The sequence below is a fragment of the Sebastes fasciatus genome, chromosome 17 (assembly GCF_043250625.1).
Source record: "Sebastes fasciatus isolate fSebFas1 chromosome 17, fSebFas1.pri, whole genome shotgun sequence".
Lineage (NCBI taxonomy): Eukaryota > Metazoa > Chordata > Actinopteri > Perciformes > Sebastidae > Sebastes > Sebastes fasciatus.
The window spans coordinates 21855762-21874988 of record NC_133811.1 but is presented as its reverse complement, the minus strand read 5'-3'; the positions used below and the strand labels follow the sequence as shown (position 1 = coordinate 21874988).

The 19227-nt window shown below is 40.9% G+C and overlaps 2 protein-coding genes across 4 annotated transcripts; one reads left to right on the top strand and one right to left on the bottom strand.

Moving 5' to 3' along the window:
• The first annotated feature begins 62 nt into the window (after positions 1 to 62).
• On the top strand, positions 63 to 2783 carry s100s (S100 calcium binding protein S). Of its 3 annotated transcripts, none has more exons than XM_074614235.1 (4): positions 63 to 149; positions 1332 to 1379; positions 1714 to 1867; positions 2034 to 2783. In XM_074614235.1, exons 2-4 carry the CDS (start codon positions 1366 to 1368, stop codon positions 2208 to 2210), a joined length of 345 nt encoding a protein of 114 aa, XP_074470336.1. In that variant the 5' UTR covers positions 63 to 149; positions 1332 to 1365; the 3' UTR covers positions 2211 to 2783. The 3 variants fall into 3 exon arrangements, with proteins under 3 accessions (XP_074470336.1, XP_074470337.1, XP_074470338.1); XM_074614237.1 differs by having other exon boundaries at positions 94 to 149; positions 1332 to 1383; XM_074614236.1 differs by lacking the exon at positions 1332 to 1379 and having other exon boundaries at positions 72 to 149.
• A 6720-nt stretch (positions 2784 to 9503) lies between these two features.
• LOC141754521 (SH2 domain-containing adapter protein E-like) lies at positions 9504 to 17791 on the bottom strand. The gene is made up of 6 exons (XM_074613636.1): positions 16802 to 17791; positions 13654 to 13780; positions 11939 to 12166; positions 11310 to 11556; positions 10941 to 11060; positions 9504 to 9828 (listed from the first exon to the last, which is right to left on the bottom strand). Exons 1-6 carry the CDS (start codon positions 17309 to 17311, stop codon positions 9645 to 9647), a joined length of 1416 nt encoding a protein of 471 aa, XP_074469737.1. The 5' UTR covers positions 17312 to 17791; the 3' UTR covers positions 9504 to 9644.
• Between the last annotated feature and the right edge of the window lie 1436 nt (positions 17792 to 19227).

Genomic DNA, 19227 nt, shown 5'->3' with positions numbered 1-19227 from the left:
TTTGGGGGGTGAGGAAGAGGAGGAGGGGGAGGAGGGAGAGGGGCAGGTGATATTTAAGCCACTGGCAAACTCTCTCCCCATCCATCTCTGCCTTGGCTCAGTCCCCTGCACCTCTTCACAGACAAAGGAGGCCCTCCATCAACACTCAGGTAAGACAGACAGCTCCGAGGGGTTTCTTCACTCTACTTTCTCCTCTGCATTTATCGAAGGTCTACTTGTAAAGTAAATTAAAAAGCATTTTGTGTCAGCTGTGGAACTTCAGTAATTATCTCCAGAGCAGAACGACGCTGGGTAGTGGGCACTCAGAGCAGCAGAGGTCTGTGGGAGCCATTTGAACTTTTTTTCTTATGCTGTTTTGCTTCCGTTTGATGTGCAAGCTTTGAGAAGAACATGACAGGGAGTTTATACATCAAACAAGTGAAGCCAATAGGGATTAGTGGCAATGCGGTGTTAAGAAATGACAATATACTGGCATTGTTGTAGAATAAAGTATTTAAAATGTATGAATAACAACTATAAGCATGGATTAACCAATATGTCCTGCCTTTTTTTTAACCAAATGTTTTAACCTCATAGGCCACTCAACGTAGACAATGCTCCATCATACTCAATATTGTGTTACTGACAGCATTCTCGTCTCCATGGTTTCCTATTGTATTGTGTCAGCGAGTGAGACAGATGACCCGTATAGATTTTCCAGTTAGCCAGCTTTGGTGTCCACTCGCCTCCTCATTTGTCTCCGCTCGGCCTACGACTCGGACCTCTCCGGCACAACGCTCCGCAGCATGATGACAGGCGATAACCGCTGACTGACATTATCCCTGCATCCCTGTCTCTTTATATAATAGTTCATAGTTAATAAGTCATGCACGGGGGTTGATAGATTGTGTCCCTCGTATATGGGTTAGCTTCAAAATTATGCCATTGACTTTTATTTTTAGATAGCTAGATCCCTAAACTTTAGACTTGAGCAAGTGTGGAAGTAAGTGTCTAGAGTATGCTGGTTAGGTTACTCGGCCTCTTAGTCTCTGAATGTGATTACCAGACGAGTTTTGTGTTTCCCTCCTGGTCTCCATCTTGAATGATGAGGCTGTTACACGATCAACAGACAGAGTTCAACATTGAAACCACTTTTCAACGATACCACAGCGTTAATTGTTCCATGCATTACCCATTCAGCTTACAAGAGCGATAACTCAAGAAGTGGACAACAAATGTTCTTAGAACTATCTACTATTTAAGTGTGCATTTTCTAAATATATTGAGACAGGAAAAACTTCACCCTTTTAACTTTGCATCATTGACTGACTTATCTGTGTCTGTCTGTGCAGTCTCTCCACAAGTCCAGCATAAAGAAGCTCCAAGATGCCGGACACAATGTGTGTAAGATTGTTCAAAAAGCTTTCCCAAAAGCTATCCTCCATCTTTCCATCCAAACCTCTGAAACATAAAAACCCAGTAAGGTCAAACACACACACAGTGACCACACTATTTACATTAGGGTCAGTAATAGCGTCTGCTACACGCAGAGCGTTATTCAACCCATTGTGTAGAAATGGGGAAAACATCCTTCCTTCCATCCATCTGTCTGTCCTACTGTCACTTTGACTTGGTGGCTTCACCCTTGACTGCCATGTGACCGCACATGCAGCTGGGGCTGGAGCGGGCATTTTGTGACAGAGTCTGACCTTTTTGACCTTTGACCTTCCCCAGAATGTCCAAGGAGCCCAGTTCCAACCTGGAGAGCGCCATGCAAATGCTCATAAAAACCTTCCACAAGTACTCTGGGAAGGAGGGCGACAAGTACACGCTGAGCCGGGGCGAACTGAAGGAGCTGCTACTAGAGGAGCTGGGGACTTACTTAGGGGTAAGAGAAGGAGTGTGTGAAATAATGTGCACTAGTGCAAAGTGAAGGTATGCGCTCACATACTCAGACGCGCAAGTCCAGACAAGCTTGCGCAGTGATGTATGCCCGCACACACACATAACAGAGCACACATTCTTAACTCTTTCTCTGTTCGGCCTCCTCACAGGGCTCCAAAGATAATGAAGCGGTTGAGAAGGTGATGAACGACTTGGACGCCAACAACGACGGGGAGGTGGACTTCACCGAGTTCATCATCCTGATGGGCGCCCTCACCGTCGCCTGCAATGACTTCTTCCTGGATGTCAAAGATGAGAAACCGGCGGAGTCGGCGGAGAAGAAATGAATCAGTGCAAGAGAGGGAGAAAAGTGGGAGGGAGAGGTGGAAAGAGGGGGAAGAGGAAGAGGGGGAGGAGGGGAAATAACTGTAAGAGAAAGAGGACAGAGCTGCAATGGATTTTTGTCTTGTGCAATTTGTAAACTACACAGGAGGGGAGCGGTCCAGCAGATAGTTTGTGGGCTCACAGTACACGGGGGCATTCAGCAGGAGTGGTGTTTTCTCCTCTGCAACTGTTTTTCCATACCACGCAGCATATCCGGAGCTAGTCGCACTCAAAGCAGTGAGTGACTTCACATACAGAACAGGGTAGATTTCAACTTCTTTCAACCAAAATATAGCAGTTTTGACCGTTTCTTGTAAGGCTCTGGAAAGGAAAGGAAGTTTAGCAGAACGCACACCCGGATGTTTGAGCACTCCTTGCACATTTGTGAACATATATTACAGATTATCATATTAATTGTATGTACTCAGCGTTGAACAATACAACATGATTTATCCCCTCTCTTGCGCATATTTTGTAATCCCTTTTGGTAATAACCAATGTGCATTCTTCCAAAAATATTAAACGTGGCATTTAACCAACTATTTTATTGTGGCGTGTTTGGTTTCGCATTCTTAGAAATCCCTCAAGTATTCGTGGACATGACGGGCATGAATCGCTGCACCTGGAAATCAAGTTGAGAGAAACAATGCCAGCAAAAGTGTGTGTTGGAGTGTGAGCGTCCACGCTCTGTGTCTGTTTATGTGTGTGTGTATTGGGGATTCCCACAGAGTAAACTGCTCCAGCTCACACATCCTGCCAACAATATCCTGCAAGTCTTGTTCCACTAGATATAAGCTGACCCAGATGTTTGACTTGGATGTGCATGGAAAAACTTCTTCAAAAGAGCAAGAGACAGAGGGAGGAGAGGAAGCGAGAGAAAGAAAGAAAGAAAGAAAGAAAGAAAGAAAGAAAGAAAGAAAGAGAGGGTGTGAGGAAAGATAAAGAGTGTTTGTGTGCATGTGTGTGTGTTTGTGAATGAAGGAAGGAGTGCATACGCGAGGAGTGAATCCAATTTATGGAGCACATTAGGGAAGTATGTAACTTGGAAAGCAGTGGTATAATCACAGAGGAATGCTCAAGTTGCTGTGACTGTTAGCACACTTACTGTCCCTCAGTGTCCAACACACACACACACACACACAGATCAGTAAATCAACACGTCTTCTTCCACCTCATTGGCTTTCCCAGCTGCCCGTCAGTTTTAAAGAAGAAACGCTGAGCGGCTGAATCACAGATCCTCGCCTGTCAGCCGGAGGGATTTCTTCACTTCTGGGTGTAATTGTGCTTGAACACTGATGAGCCTCCTCTTCTTACCTTCAGAGATATTGATAGACTGATTCCAGGTCAGCCAGCGTCTATGGGCGTGGCTCGCCCCTATCTGCTTTCATTCTTCTGCTGCTGTGTTCTCTGAAGGCGTCCTCTGATTGGACGGTTTGAATATTTGAGCTGGAGGTGCTGGGCCCTGCAGATAGGTAAACAATTCAAAACAAAACAATAGTCTGTGGCTGTTAACCCTGTTGTAGCCTGGAGGGAAACAAACAACCTCTTCTGTTCTGTTCTCATGTGGGACAAAAGAGGGTAGACAAAATAATACAAACGGCAGTTTTTAAGGCAACTGCAGGTGCAATAAAAAAAGGAAATTAATATGCCAAAGGAAACAGTTTAAAAAGACCTGACAACATTATGCCAAAAACAAACTGCAATAACAGTTACATATATCAGACATACAGCAGCCTATACCTACAGTGGTGGAAGAAGTATTCAGATCTTGTTCTGTAACGATATCCAGAGCATTAATATAGCATCAAACAACTATTTGCTATGTAAAGATATAAAGGAGTAATGTCTCCCTGAGCAGAGAATGAAGTCACTCTCCCTCTATGTGTGTTGTAATCCGAGCTTCTCCGTGCTTTATTAACATAGCCGGGCCGGCGATGCATGCCTTTTAGTGCATTTTAGTGCATATGAGCGTGCCCCACTGACTAACTAACGGCCGCCACTCTGCCCTACTCTTATATGGCGGTTACAGCTGATAACGCTGTCCCGACTGACAGCGTTGCCTCAGAAGCGTAGGACCACCTTCCTTCCCCCCCAGGTTAACACTGTTAGCTCTGTCAGCTCTTAACTTGTTGTTTACACTGTTAGCACTGTTAGCTGCAACCACCAGCTCAGCTGTCGCCATGTTGAGAGGCATGTGGAGGCAATGGAAATGCTCTGAATTTAGCATTTTTAAGTAAACGTGCCAATACAACCATGTAAAAAAAGTAACAAGTAAAGTATTGCATTCAAACCTTTAGTCCAGTGGTTTTTCCCAACCTAGGGGTCACCCCCCTCCAAAGGGTCACAGGATACATCTAAGGGTCATGAGATGATTAATGGGGTAGAAAGTTTTTCTACACAAATTTACATGAATCTTTTTAAGACTTTTCTCTAATCTTTGATTTTTTAATTCAAATAAAACCATCTGGGAAGTTTAGAGACAAAATCACTCTTTGGTTAAACTGTTAACAACTCGAACTAACTAGACATTTTATATGTGAAGGGGATCCAACCACACACTGCTTTTTTCTGTGAGGGGACACAAGCCAAAACGACTGGGAACTATGAATCTTTAACAGTGCATTGTGTTTTTTTTATGTAAACTCTTATAAATGTAGTAAAAAGTACAATATTTCCCTCTGAAATGAAGTGGAGTAGAAGTATAAAGTAACATCAAATGGAAAGTACAGTACTAGAGTAAATGTATACTTATATTTCACCACAGTTTGGACTGGTGAATACTGTCCTTTCAAGTCTAATAAGGGTTATTTTGTGCATATTTTAGACTATAAATGTATTTTAGTATTTAAATTGAGTGCTTATTAAATGCAATGAAATTCCAATGGGATTCTGTGAGAGGAGGCTGATGTTTGTTCAATCAAATTTAGGCAGGTAACTGATGTGTATCAGTTCAGATGAGAGCCAGGCATCCACAAGGAGTTTATGCTCTGGGGCACTTACTTAATTCTCAACCACACTTGGACAAACAATGGCTTGAGGACATCCTACTACCAAACAGTATCTAAAAACACGCCTGACCTTACAAGGTGAGTCGGTTCCACCTAAAAGGCAAGAAGAGTCTCTGCGGATGGATCACACATGGCAGGAGCTGCCAGTGTGAGGAAAGGAGATGGGCAACACAAAGCCGGGGCCATGTCACTGGCAGCGAGCCTGAAGCATCTGATAAGGGAGGTAGGGACACTTCGGTTACCAACAGATCAGGTCAAGCGGCGCCCAGATGTCAAGCCACCGCGTCCATCACACAGGGATCACGTCAAGCCGTCATGCAAGCTTGAGAAGGGCGGCAGCGATTGTATGGGAGTAGGGTGGCATGCATGTGAGAACAAAATGAAATTATTCATTCAAGTATACAGTGGCAAAGATGGCTCCAGGTCTATATCATGTGATGATTAATTCCTTTCCAGGTGTAGCTCGCTCTCTCTCTTGGGATGAATTTGAGAAGGCCTGCTTTCCTCAGGTTCATGAAATCCATCTTGATAGAAGAGCGCTGGGAGCCCTTATGGCTGCAGAACGCTGCCAGCGAGCTGTCAGGAGACATATGAATTACAAGGAGCTGGCACTCACAATTCATAAAGAACATGCTCTGATATAACAGGCTCCAATCACATTTACTCAAGTATTGTATCTCTATTTTAACTTACGTTATACTTCTACTCCTATTTACCCTTAAGAATAAGCCCTCTATATTGTATATATAAAAACATATTATAATCATAGAATACACCACATTGTTAAAGATTAAACCAGTGGTTCCTTATCTTTTTGGCTTGTGTGTCTAGTTGGGGCCCCTTGTCACATTTCAGATGAGTTGTTAGCACTTCCACCAAAGACACATTTACACTCTAAACTTTTCACATGATTTAATTTTTTTTTTTATACTGAAATGATCCAATATTTTACCAAAAAAAATGCAAAGATTAGATTGTTTTTTTCTTCTTTTCACCCCATTAATCATCTCACGGCTCTGCAGATTTGTCTCCTGACCCCAGGTAAGTAGGCCTGCTAAAACAGTAAAATGCTGCTTTACACATTGATGCATCAGTGCTAACAATCAAATCCTATGTCATATACAGAAACCATCTGTATGCAGAACTTTTGATACTTTCATTTTGCTGATATTTACATTGTTGTATTGGTACTTTTACTTACCTGACCTTAATACTTTTTTTTCTCGCTAAGCAGGTCACCCGATTTGACTGTTATCAGACTTTTAAATGTGCATTATCAGTCGCTATAAGCACCATAAATGTGGGTCATTAGGGGTCTACTACACCTACCATGTTGCAAAAGTGAAAGCGAAACTTAAAAGCAACACGTTCTAACATGTTGTAAAACTGAATGAAACGTTACGTTTTGAACACAAACAAAAAGGCTTCTTTAGGTTTAGGCAAGAAAACTACAACTTCTTAAGGTGTAAGCAACACAAACAGTTAAGTTTAGGGAAAAAACATAATGTTTTGGCTTAAAATAATTACGTTTCACTACACGGGATGCAAAACTTGGTCTCCTGGGTGAAAGCCCTTTCACACTGTCTATACTTCAGCACCTGACTTCCACTTCTGCCTGCCATAATTACTACGGTCGAAAATGTCGCTGTCGTGTTCTTTTAAACCTTCTTTCGGTTATCGCCCATGTGAATAGATGATAAAACTTACTATTAGATGTAGTAGGCCCCTATTGACCCACATCTATGGTGCTTATAGCGACTGATAACGCCTATCTAATGGCCTGACAACAGTCTAAAAGTGTCTCATAGCCTACGTCACCTGCAACCAGCCCGCTGAAAGTTACCTCTGGTTTTAGCGTGATGAAATGTAACCTGTGGATCACTTGCCTTCATAAATTAAGACGCAAACTCTTGGCACCCAATAGGAGCAAACAGTGATAGTGTCCTCCCCGAGAGTCAAGGTGACAGACAGATATCAGCCTCGGGTAACAGCGAACAGAGTGAGGTAAAGGAGAGGGGCGAATGATACGTAAGAAAAGGACAGAGGGTTGGTGTCAATTGCTGTTTTTTCCCTTCACATTAAACGTCCTTGACACAGGTGTAATGATACTACTCTTACACTTTGTCTGTTTTAGTGCTGCATTTACCTCAGATCTACACAAGGTGCTCCTTGCAGGTATACATAAGATGTTTGTCCTCAACATGATCCTGCTGCCTAAACCTAATCCCTCCCCAAGACCTTTCCTTCTCACCTTTTCACTCTAACCTGGCATAATAATCTCTCCCCTTTTAGCGAAATGGAGCACTTAAACTTCCAGACAAATTACCAAACCGCTGAAACCACAATCAAGCTCTCGCAAGTTAAAAGATTCATTATGCTCAAAAGTGCCCTCATTCAGTCATTCCGGCATCTGTGAAGAGGCCGGCTCCTCAGGGACAATGAGGCAGTTTGATGCTTTGATCACTCCCTTTCAGAGCGCACATCACCGAGACAAACACCCTCACGTGTTGCTGTTCATGTTGCTGATTTATTGGGATCAGAGAGACGCTCACAGGGGGATCTCCAGCATCGACATTCAAGAACTTTTATTCTAATGAGTTTTACGATGTTTGAACAACAGGTCTCAAAAACAAGAATGGTGAAAAAGTATAGCAGGTGTGTCTCCTCGTACAGAACGTCTGCTTCAGTGCTCTGCCAAAAACTACAAACTGACATCCCTTAAATCTTTCAAGGGACATAAAAGTGGCGGCTCTCCAACAAATACGTAACATAAGACAAAACTTAACTCTAGTTATACCATATTTTATTGTAAACCTGGCTGTGTTACAGATCAGAGTTGTCCAAATGATTTCCAGCATCTCTAAATTAAGAGTACACATACACATGTTTGAGTTACATTTAAAATACACGATGAAGAAAAAGACTTCAGGGAATATAATATAGTTACCACATCTCAATGTGGTGTTCTGCCTCTAGCACCAGGGGGCATTAAAGGTGTTATTGATAACATTTTTATGTAGACGAATGTTAAAAAAACAAACAAAAAAAAACATCCGCAGAGCCTTTAGAAAGGTGCCGAATTAAAGTATTGAGATATTGATTGTGAATTAATCATTTTTAAAGTCTTGGCGGGTCCAAAATGAATGTTTTGTTTATCTCTGTGGAAGATATCTGACATTTGGTTCCCACTTCTAACAAGGCTTGTGAGCTAATAGTAAAACAACGTTGGTATCATGTGGTATCAATAGCACCTTTAAACCCTGAGGGAGAACAGCATTACTTTTTAGCAACAAAGGTCTGAATGAACAATGTTTTTTTTGTTGTTTTTTTACAGTTTAAACATTGTTTCTTGATTATTTTATTGCAAAATCTGTCATTAATTTCTCACACTTATATCTATAAGTGATCCCTATTTAAAGATGTCAAAACCCATTCATTTTACAGTGTTTTCTTACCACCAATCACTCTAATTTTCAGGTTTATTTTACAGATATTCCCCCATAATTAACAGGCTTGTTTAGCAGAAAATCAAAGATGAAACGTGGCCTCAGTTCTCGCCATGAAAAACACTAAGCCATGGTCCTGCAAGGCACATTGCATCAGGGTGAATCACTCACTCTTCACAGTGCACACATAATACAATGGAAACAACTCCCTCATTCACAGTAAAACGGAGGAAAACCTCAAGGGGCAGTGGTTACAGACGACTAACAAGCATAAGAGCATAAATTAGAAATATGCTGCAAGCACAAATATTAAAATAAGCTTGTCTTTGTTCATATCTTGATGAGTGTAATGATATGCTCTGTGTGTGGATTTGACCGACTATCAGTTTTGAGGAAAGAAGAGAATTCTTTGTGTTGGCATGTTGGTGTAGTGTACCAGCACGTCCACCAGAGAGGGAAAGAGAGCCACAAACTGCTGAGTTTCACTCCTTTCTGCTTCATAGTAAGTTAGTATCAGTAACAAAAAGTATCACGTGTAGCTTCTGATAGAGCCACGTTGGATAATTAAACATCCGTGTATGAGTCTTGGTCCCAATCCAACTCTCATTGAATCATTAAAAGTGCCTCGTCGTCTGCGTCCTGCTTCTCCCCTTGTTTACATGCAAAACAGCAGCCTAGAGGTTTTGCATCAGCTGCACATCAAAGTAAAATAAAGACAGAAGAAGACATCCAGAGAGACACAATGCAAATGTTTCTTATCATCAAATAAAAAGAACACACAATGTAGGGTCATACAGGAGGTTATAAAGTGAGACAGAGCTGTAGAAGTACACATTGATGGGAGAGGTGAGGTCTTGACTGATAAACATGTTGTCCATGCAGGAAAAGGCCCAGAGGTGTGTTTGTTTTGTATACCTAAGCAGGGGTAGGGTGTGGGGTGGAGTCAGTGGATGCGAGGTACTGGGTGCAGCAGAGTCATGTGCTCGGCGCCGTCGAAAGGCAGCCGCTGGGTGCAGTAGTGGTGCACCACCTCTGGGATGCTGGGGAACACGCAGCTGCTCTGGTCCAGGGTGTAGCCGCTCTCTTTGGTCTGGGCCACGATGATGTGAACGCAGCCTTGGCTCGTCCTGAGTCACACACACACAGACGAGAGGGAAGGAGAGAAAAGAGTTAACCAATTTTACATTTTGCATTATACAAGTTTGATCTTATTTATTTCACTTACTTTTGTGCTTTATATTTATTAACGTAAAATAAAAAGAGATAAAAGATTAAACCAGCATTATTCTACATTTGTCTTATATCATGAAAAGACCAACATCAACAATCTGTTTTTTCGCTCCCAATAAAATTGGTCATAAATATATATTTTAATTATTATAAAACAGTAAATTATTTCCTAAAACAGCTGGGCACTGTAGTTTTCAGCAAACATCACTCAAACGGTAGTAAATAGTAAATTTGTTGGGGACTATTTTTACACATTAGTGGTCTAGTGAGTATGCACGGCAGCAGGCCGATGTATGTGGGATTTATGTGGGACTACAGATGCAGATTAGTTTAACGTTATAATCTGGTAAAGTGCATTAAATGGTGACATTTATGTGTAAACTTGGTCCCTTTAAAATTTAAATAAATAAATTAACTCAAAATAAACTAATGAAAAAACATGTTAGCCAATGCAATAGTGTGCTGATATAAGATGTAAATCTGTTGCACACACGCGTGTGAAATGTATCGTTTGGTTCTGGTCTTTTAAAGGGATTTGTTGACAATAAGAACAATGATAGTAAAAATATGAATTATGAACAGGGTGTAGAGAGAACACAATCAAAAAAACTTCAACAGGTGCTGGATCAATAATAATCAAACTAAGGCAAGAATCAAATAGAAAATCTGCACACTGTATTAAAAGCTCCCAACAAGGAGATGTACCCACCAGTCTCCCCTTTACAGACATGCCCACTTTATGATAATCACATGCAGTTTGGGCAGGTTGTGAAGGTGGTTTTGTGTTAATTGATTTCCAATAATAAATATATACATTTCCTTTAAGGTAAATTTTGAAGAGATAAAAAATGTGCAATTAATCGCGACTATGGACAATCATGGGATTAATTGTGATTAGATATTTTAATTGATTGACAGCCCTAATTTTAATCCTTGTACACAGTATGTGATCAATACGTGATTTTTCAGCCCCTTAGACACTACTGATGCACTTTCAGGTTGCACTCACTTGAGGGCGATGGAGTACTTGCTGTTGTCCGACTCGCTGTTCCTGACCAGGAAGCTGGCCTCTTTGCAGGACTGCAGCTGGAGCTCCGCCTCCTGGCGAGTCACACAGCCATGGTACCAGCTGAGACCGAGACAGAGGGTGGGAGTGGGAGGTGGATTAGACTTCATCTGCTATTGATCAAATCTAGAGCCTCATTTCATACAAACCCCTTGGAAATGAGTGACTCTTACGTAACACTGTAATCTATAAAAAATCTGGAGTGTGGAGGTTTATTGCAAGAATAAGAAACAAGGAACACATTCTGACATTCAGAACATTAGAATTACTTTTAAAATAGTTTGGTTATTACAGTTTTCAATGTCTCCTCACCTCTGTTTCTCCAGGGGCAGGGAGGGGTGAACGCAGCAGGCCTCGGGTTCAGGGTTGCTACTGGGGTTGGAGGATGGCGACAGGGTCGGAGGAGAGGACCGCAGGATCTTCTGGGTCCAGCTCTTCTGCCTCAGATGTTGATTCTGCTGCGATGGCGGCGGCTGGGTTGGAGGATGTTGGGGCTGCCTGGTGAGTGTGGGGTGAGGTGTCTCATCTTTGGTTTGCCGTTCAGGGCTGTCAAACTGTGCTGGGGGAAGAGGAGAGACGAGAGAAGATATCAAGTCATGTAAAGAAACTACTGACTCTGTGCCTGAGTTTGAACCGGGCGCTGAAGCCTCCAGTAAATATAGAATAAGAAGACGGCAGTTTGATGATTCATGCAAGATGTTATTCAATATGCTGTTGGTCTATGCAGCATATGAAATATAAATGTGAGAGCAGGCCTGAGTTGTTGTTTTTGAACAAATGTATGAGGCAGAGGAGAGGCTGTATGAGTTCAGCAACACTGTAGTCAATGATGTATTTCTTTTATTTAAAAGCAATTTGAGGTATAAAGATGAGCAAACATTTCCTTGTTCTCAGATATCATTGTGTCTAGTTGGATGTAATGTAACAAACGTATTGTGTACCCGACAGAGTTCTGACAATGTGCTCCTTCCTCCACTCCCAGGGCAGCTCGTACTCAGTGGAGGGTCGAGGATCCAGCTCGGGGCGCGTCTTGTCCCCATCACCACTCCCCTCATACGGGATGTCGTATATCTGTAAGGGCACGGGCTGACCTTCCTCTGCCGTCTCCTCGCTGGTCTCCATCAGCACACACACCTTCAGCAGGTCCTTGGACCCCCGACGTCTAATCTCTAGCAGGAAGAAAACAAAGGGATTAAAGATTAAACATCTACCACCTGGAGAGGCAGACTGGAGTGATGGATGATGACATCACCTGCAGCAGCTTTAGGGAACATGACGTCAGCAAACGACAAGTGACTGAAAAACACTGGAGGCAGTCTGCATCAACTGTCAAAGCATAGATGCCAAAGTCAAAGTCAATATTGACAGGATGCAAGCTTCAATAACCATAACAGTACCACTTCTAATGAGGCACTCCTTATAAAAGGTTTATAAATTGTATCTAATGGCTTTATCAAATCAATTAGCCTACTAAATGCTCAATAGATCAGTTACAAGTAGGGCTGTCAAAGAAAACGCGATAACGCGTTAACGCAAATTTGTTTTAACACCACTAATTTCTTTAACACATTATCACAACTTATGATTTTGAGGTTGTAGCGAGCTCAGTTTTAAAGCTAGAGTCAAAAGAAAAGAAAACCTAATGATTCCATTGGTACCAACATGTCATACTAGCTTAATGCGAAGGAGATTAAAAAAACGCTCCAAACTTGTGCAAAATTTTGACGAGGAAAAACTGGCATAGCCATTTTCAAAGGGGTCCCTTGACCTCTGACCTCAAGATATGTGAATGAAAATGGGTTCTATGGGTACCCACAAGTCTCCCCTTTACAGACATGACCTGAAATGTTAAACACTGTTCCTTTAAAGCCATTAGTTACAACTGTTAAAGCTTTTATAAGAGGGGATTCTGATAAGTAACTGATGTCAGCTTCTGCATTAATAATAACGCTGCCCTACTCTCATGGCCTTGTTTATTGAGTCAGAGTGACATCAGACTCCTGCTTACTTCCTCAAAATGATTTAAGCCTCATAAATTGACTCAGTCACATCATCACATCCTCTGTAGACTTCTCCGAGGAGGCCTGGAAGCAGCACGGCCACTGATTGAAGTAGAACCTACAGGAGCGCACCGCAATAAAACATGTTCACGTTCACAGCGGGCTATTGTGTAACCCTTTTAGTTCAAACAATGGAGTGATGGAATGAAAGGTCAGTAGAGCATGCGATTGGACGACGGACCGCCAGTCTTCCTAGATGCTGGGAAGTTTTGATAAATGGTCAGACAGGTCCATATAGGGGGTTACACAGAGAGGAGGTCGGGGAGAGCCAACTTCCTTTTTAGAGAATAGTACCAGGAAACAGAGACAGGAAAGAGGAAGCAGGGGCAGGAAACTGCACCCATTGTCCGAACGCAGCGCAGTTGCCATGGTGACCCCATGGGGTGCAGAGAGCACTAGGGGAACGAGTTTGTGTTCTCACTGCTCGGCCTGCAGAGACTGAAATTGGGATTCATTCACACAGGCCGGGACTACATGGTCCAACGTCATCTGTACAGATGAAGTGATTCAGGGGCTGAATGAAAGATCACAGCTTTTACTGGAACAGCTGGCAGCTACAACAGAAGGCAGGAAGAGTATATTGATGAAAGTCTCACCAGTAATCATCTGCTGGGCGTCGTAAGGCTCCATGTAACCATCGTTCTCCCCGACCCGCTCCGCCTCCCTTTGCTCTCTGGTCTTCTGAGCATCAAAAGGATCTGCGTAATCCTCAAGGATGATCACCTGGATAAAAAACAAAACAGGAAATCACTGTATTTTTAATACATAATTAAATACTTAAATGTCTGAAAAAACAATTAAAGTTTTCAGAATGGCACCAAATAATAAAGGGCTAAAAATGTGATTTAAAAGATCAAACAAACAGGGATTCCCTAACTAGGGAGTACTAAGTACTTCTGAAGTTCCCAGGAGATGTAAAGATTGTGCTACCAGCTCTAACAAGCTGTCTGCACAGGAAACAGCTTTCAACACCTGCAGAAGAGTCGACATAGATGGCTAAAGTAACAGATAAACAGTTGAATCACCCAGCTTCTGCCACTCTAAGTGGTATTAGTACAAATATCCAACCAAACCTACTGAAAAAAGAAAGAAAAAAAGACTATGGTCATTTCCAGGATAACTGTCTGGTAGGAAATTGTAACATTATCCACCTTTATATGATTAATAGTGTTAAATATCATCTAGTTTAAAAACATTCAAATATATTACAGATATATTGAGATATTATTCAAATATTCAGATAAATTCAATTATCGGTAATTATTGGTCAATCAGCTGATTATTTTCTTGATTAATAACTTAACTGTTTCGTCTATAAGATGTCAGAAAATAGTGAAAAATGCCCATTATATTTTGCCAAATGTCTAGCTTGTCCAAACAATAGTCCAAAAGCCAAATATATTCAAATCCTCACATTTGAAAAGCTGTAACCCGCATTTTTTCGGGGGTATATTTTTGCCAACTAATTTTTGATCAGCTAAACGATCAATTATTTCACATCTAGTTTAAAAGCAGTTCAAATTAACACGTTTGGTGTCGATGTCAAACAAACTCCAGTAAACTACGAGACAGCTAGTCAGAAGAATACCTGACTCTTCATCAAGAGACACTCTCTATTGTAAATCTCACTGTCTTCACATTCATTATCTCTCTATTCTGTGACACCACACAGGCCTGACTGTCTTGTCATCTTATCAGTGCCGTATAACTTCATGTTTGTTTTGCAAGCCACTGGCAAAGAGACAATGGCAAACCATAAAAAGAAGTTGTCTCTCTCTCTAATCACTTTCGGTCGTGTTCCCTTGACAAAGAAATGTTGGCATTGGTTGGTGTTTGAATAAAGTAGCAGATTGTTGACAGGCTGACACTCAGAGTGTTGGTAAAGTGTTTAGTTTAGAGAGGTACATGTTTTCCTTGGTCAAGTCTTACAGCATGTTACACCTTCACCTCTAACTTCATATTCTCCATTAACAGGGAAACTATAACTCACAGTAACTCCACCAATCAAACCTATAGTGGCTGCGGCAAACATGAATTTGAGATCAAGAACGGGGATTTACTCCCTTTCTGAAATATAAAACTCCCGTTTCATTCTTCCTCCTCCTCTTTTATGCGTCTTTTTTTCTCACCATCTCTCCATTATCACTATCCCTGACTTCACTATCTTTTTTTTTTTTTCAAAGCCACGCTGGAGGGGACTTGGGTTAGCGCCTAAGTGTCAAATAACACGATGCTTTTTATAACATGATAGCCTTCTTCACCAGGGGGCCTGAATGTAGTGAAAGAGAGGGATGAGGTGGAGGAAGAGGAGGAGGAGGGGGGGATACTGAACCAGATTACATACAGGAGAGGAAGGTAAGGCCTCATGTCTGACCACAGCTTTGTATTCAATAAGGCGAGGAGGGCGGGTGTAAAGACGAGGGGTGGAGAGGAAGAGAAGGAGAGATAGAGAAAGACAGACTGGGAAGAGTGGACACAATGGGGATAGTGGAGACAAAGGAGGAAGGAGGGAGACACTGAAACAATAATATCAATTTTCAGAGCTTGGACTGGATCCTTGCTACTTCATTGTCAACAGTATTGATGACACCACATGGTAGTTTTGTTGCACTTACTGCTAGAACAAGAGAAAGCTGCACAATAACTTAGTTTAATTTCACTTCCGAACACCAACAATCAATCAACAGTAGCGATACCACACTGTGGAGATACTCAGTTAAAAGTAAAAGTTAGTCAGAGTTTTATGCCATGGCAAAACAAAATGTACTTAAAAGTAAATACTCGTTAGGTGACAGAAAGATTAATGTCATTGTTATGATACTGTATCATGAGGCGGCAGTAGCTCAGCCCATAGGGACTTGGCTTGGGAACCAGAGGGTCGTAGGTTCACGTCCCCTGGACTTTACAGCTGAATAGTAGCTGCCCACTGCTCCTAGTAGTAGGACGAGTTAAATGCAGAGACTAAATTCTACTACTGTGTGCTGTGCTGTGTACAATAAAAGCTGATTTACATTTACAACATTATAATAAATTAAGAAATTATGATTGCCAATGGTGGAAGAAGTATTCAGATCTTTTATTAAAATAAAAAACCTAAAAAAATAAAATAAAAATACTCTGTTACAAGTAATAGTCATGCATTCAAAAGTATCCTCAAAATATACATAAAATACCAAAAGTGAAAGTACTTATTATGCAGAGCGGCCCATTATCAGATTATACTTATTGATACATTAATGTGAAAATATCACTAATATTGCAGCTAGTAAATGTGGGGTTTATTTTAACTACTGTATATAGTGCTCCTTTATCTAACACATTATGATTTATTAGTTTATTATAGGTAGGTAGGTACTTTATTAATCCAGTAAGTAACCAGTAAGTAAAGTAGTGGAGTAAAAAAACTATGAATTGTACAAGAAGTATGCTACAAGTAGGCTACAAGTAGTTCAAAATTGTAGCCTACTTAAGTACAGTATTTGAGTAAAAGTACTTAGTTACATTTCACCACTGATTTTTTCACCTCAGGTTTTACAACATCTTAATCTGAAATATAAAATAGTAACCGAGTTGTCAGATATTTCCTTGGGACTCAATTGCAGTACTTAATTACTTTATAGGCAAACAAATCTAAATCAGCCAACCCCACATCATTTATTTAGAACAAAATTACTTTGTCCCTTTGTTATATCAATAATAAAACTATCAAGCCTCTAAAAATATAAGTGAAATAGATTTTCTCACCATCTCTGTTTTGCTCTGGGCTGCTGGTTTCTCAGCTTCAGGTACCACTTGGTTGGTGATGGTTGAAGTGTTGAAGTTGGGGCTTTTGTCCTGTTTGTCCACCCTGATCAGCCGGCTGATGAAGGCGTTGGCAGATGGAGAGGAGCTCTTCACAGCAGCTCTGTGCTGCTGCTGCTGCTGCTGCTGCTGCTGCTCCTCAAACACCGGCTCAGCTTTGGAGTTCTTACGACTCTTCCCAGACAGGAGGAGACTTTCCCAAACTTTCCCATCTTTCAGGGAGCTGACACCGGTTCTACTCAACTCTATAGCCGAGTTCTTTCGGTTTCTCCCGGACAGCAGAGACCCGACTCCTCCACCACCTCCTGTTTTGGTGGAACCAGATGTTTTGGTACCAACCAGCCCAACTTTACTGGCTTTACTGGGTTGTTGTGAGCCTGACTCGGAGGCTGAGCGGATCCTGTCGGTACCGTTCTTCAGATTGATGGGGAACTCCTTGAACCACTTTGCCATTGTGACTCAGATGGAAACTCAATAAAACCTCTGTGCGTACTTTGACACCTTTTTAGCGCCCCATATACCACAGGACCCCAGAGACGCACCTTTACAAACACACAGCCTTTCTATAACAAAAGACTTCCGCTGCTTTATTCTAGGATATAGAGCATGTAGACCACAGGATCTCCACACCTCACTTTAAAGCAATGGCTCTATCTTAAAAGTTAAAAAAAAAATAAGTGAAAACTTACATGCCTATTTGGCAAAAAAATACCACTTCTTTATCCCATTTGTGATGTTCTTACACCTGTTCCTTCTTCTGCTCAGAGGAAAACGTTTATTCCCTTTGGATGAACAGATATCTTCGGAGTGGGAAGACCCGAAAGAAGGCAAAGTTCTTCTTGCTTCTGATTTGTGATCCCATTCCCAGAGTGGCTTATCTGGTCTTTCACACAACTCTCCACTGTCGCAATGAGGCTCCTGACTGCGCCTGGAGTATAGAGGGGAGGGGGTATATCTGGAGTTAGAGGAGGGGGAGGCAGGACCTGGTGGGCGGTGATAAGCTTTCTAATTGTAGAATAACCATTTGGGGAGTTTAGTAGGCTATTCTACTTTAGACTGACCTATGCCCAGGTAACCCACCATGGATATTGACACCTTTATTGTTATTTTATAATTAATGTAGCCTCTGTTTTAATAACAATATGCAATGAAATAAATATATACATCAAAATGGCTATTGATCTTGTATCACAGCTGTTACCCTGCACATATTCAGTTTTACCAGTTTTTTTCATCTCCTTGTATTTTTATATCTGGTATATTTTTTTGTACTTTGTACTTTGCACTACTAACTTTTTACAGCCTTTTTACTAACATGTTTTGCACTATGGAACTGTGATTCTGGAAACTTGAATTTCCCTCTTGATCAATAAAGTTACTATCTATCTATCTATCTATCTATCTATCTATCTATCTATCTATCTATCTATGTATGTATCTGTCTGCACACAGTATCTTACCTCCATTTAGTTTTTTCAGATGTTTAGACAGTTATGTGAACATTTTGATGTTGAATGTTAATTCAAGATTAATCATAATGTCAATTCATAATGTGCTTAATTGGCTGTCTAATTAATGCTCTTGAGTAATCAAACATCTGCACACAGTATCTTACCTCCATTTAGTTTTTTTCAGATGTTTACAATTTAAATTGAAGTTGACAGTTATGTTTTACATTTTGATGTTGAATGTTAATTCAAGATTAATCATAATGTCAATTTGCTTAATTGGCTGTCTAATTAATGTCGACTCCTTTAATTGTACAGGGTATAGTAGTAGGGAAATGGTCTGTTGTGACACTAATTCTCTATATTTAGAATATATACTGTGGACGAATGTTCATTCAAGATTAATCATAATGTCAATTCATGTGAGAAAATTGTGGTATATGCTCCCTAAAATGCTGGTATTTCAATAAATTTTGCTCTTGATTAATCAAACATCTGTACACAGTATCACCTTACCTCCATTCATGCTTAGGTTATTTTCAGATGTTTACAACTTAAATTGAAGTTGAGAATTATGTTAACATTTTGAATGTTAATTCAAGATGAATCATAATGTCAATTCATAAATGTGCTTAATTGGCTATCTAATTAATGTCCACTCGTTTAATTGTACAGGGTATAGTAGTAGGGAAATGGTCTGTTCTGAGCTGCTCCACATAAACCAGTGAAAGGTGTGACACTAATTCTATACATTTAAAATATATACTATGGACGACGATTATACAAATAATTTTTAAAAACTTCCTATTATAATGGTATATATCATACAATACAATCTGTTTTTTAGTCATTATATTTGAAAATTAAGTAAAAGTAAAAAGTATATTCATCGACCACCCCCGTGTTCTGCTGTGAGATGTA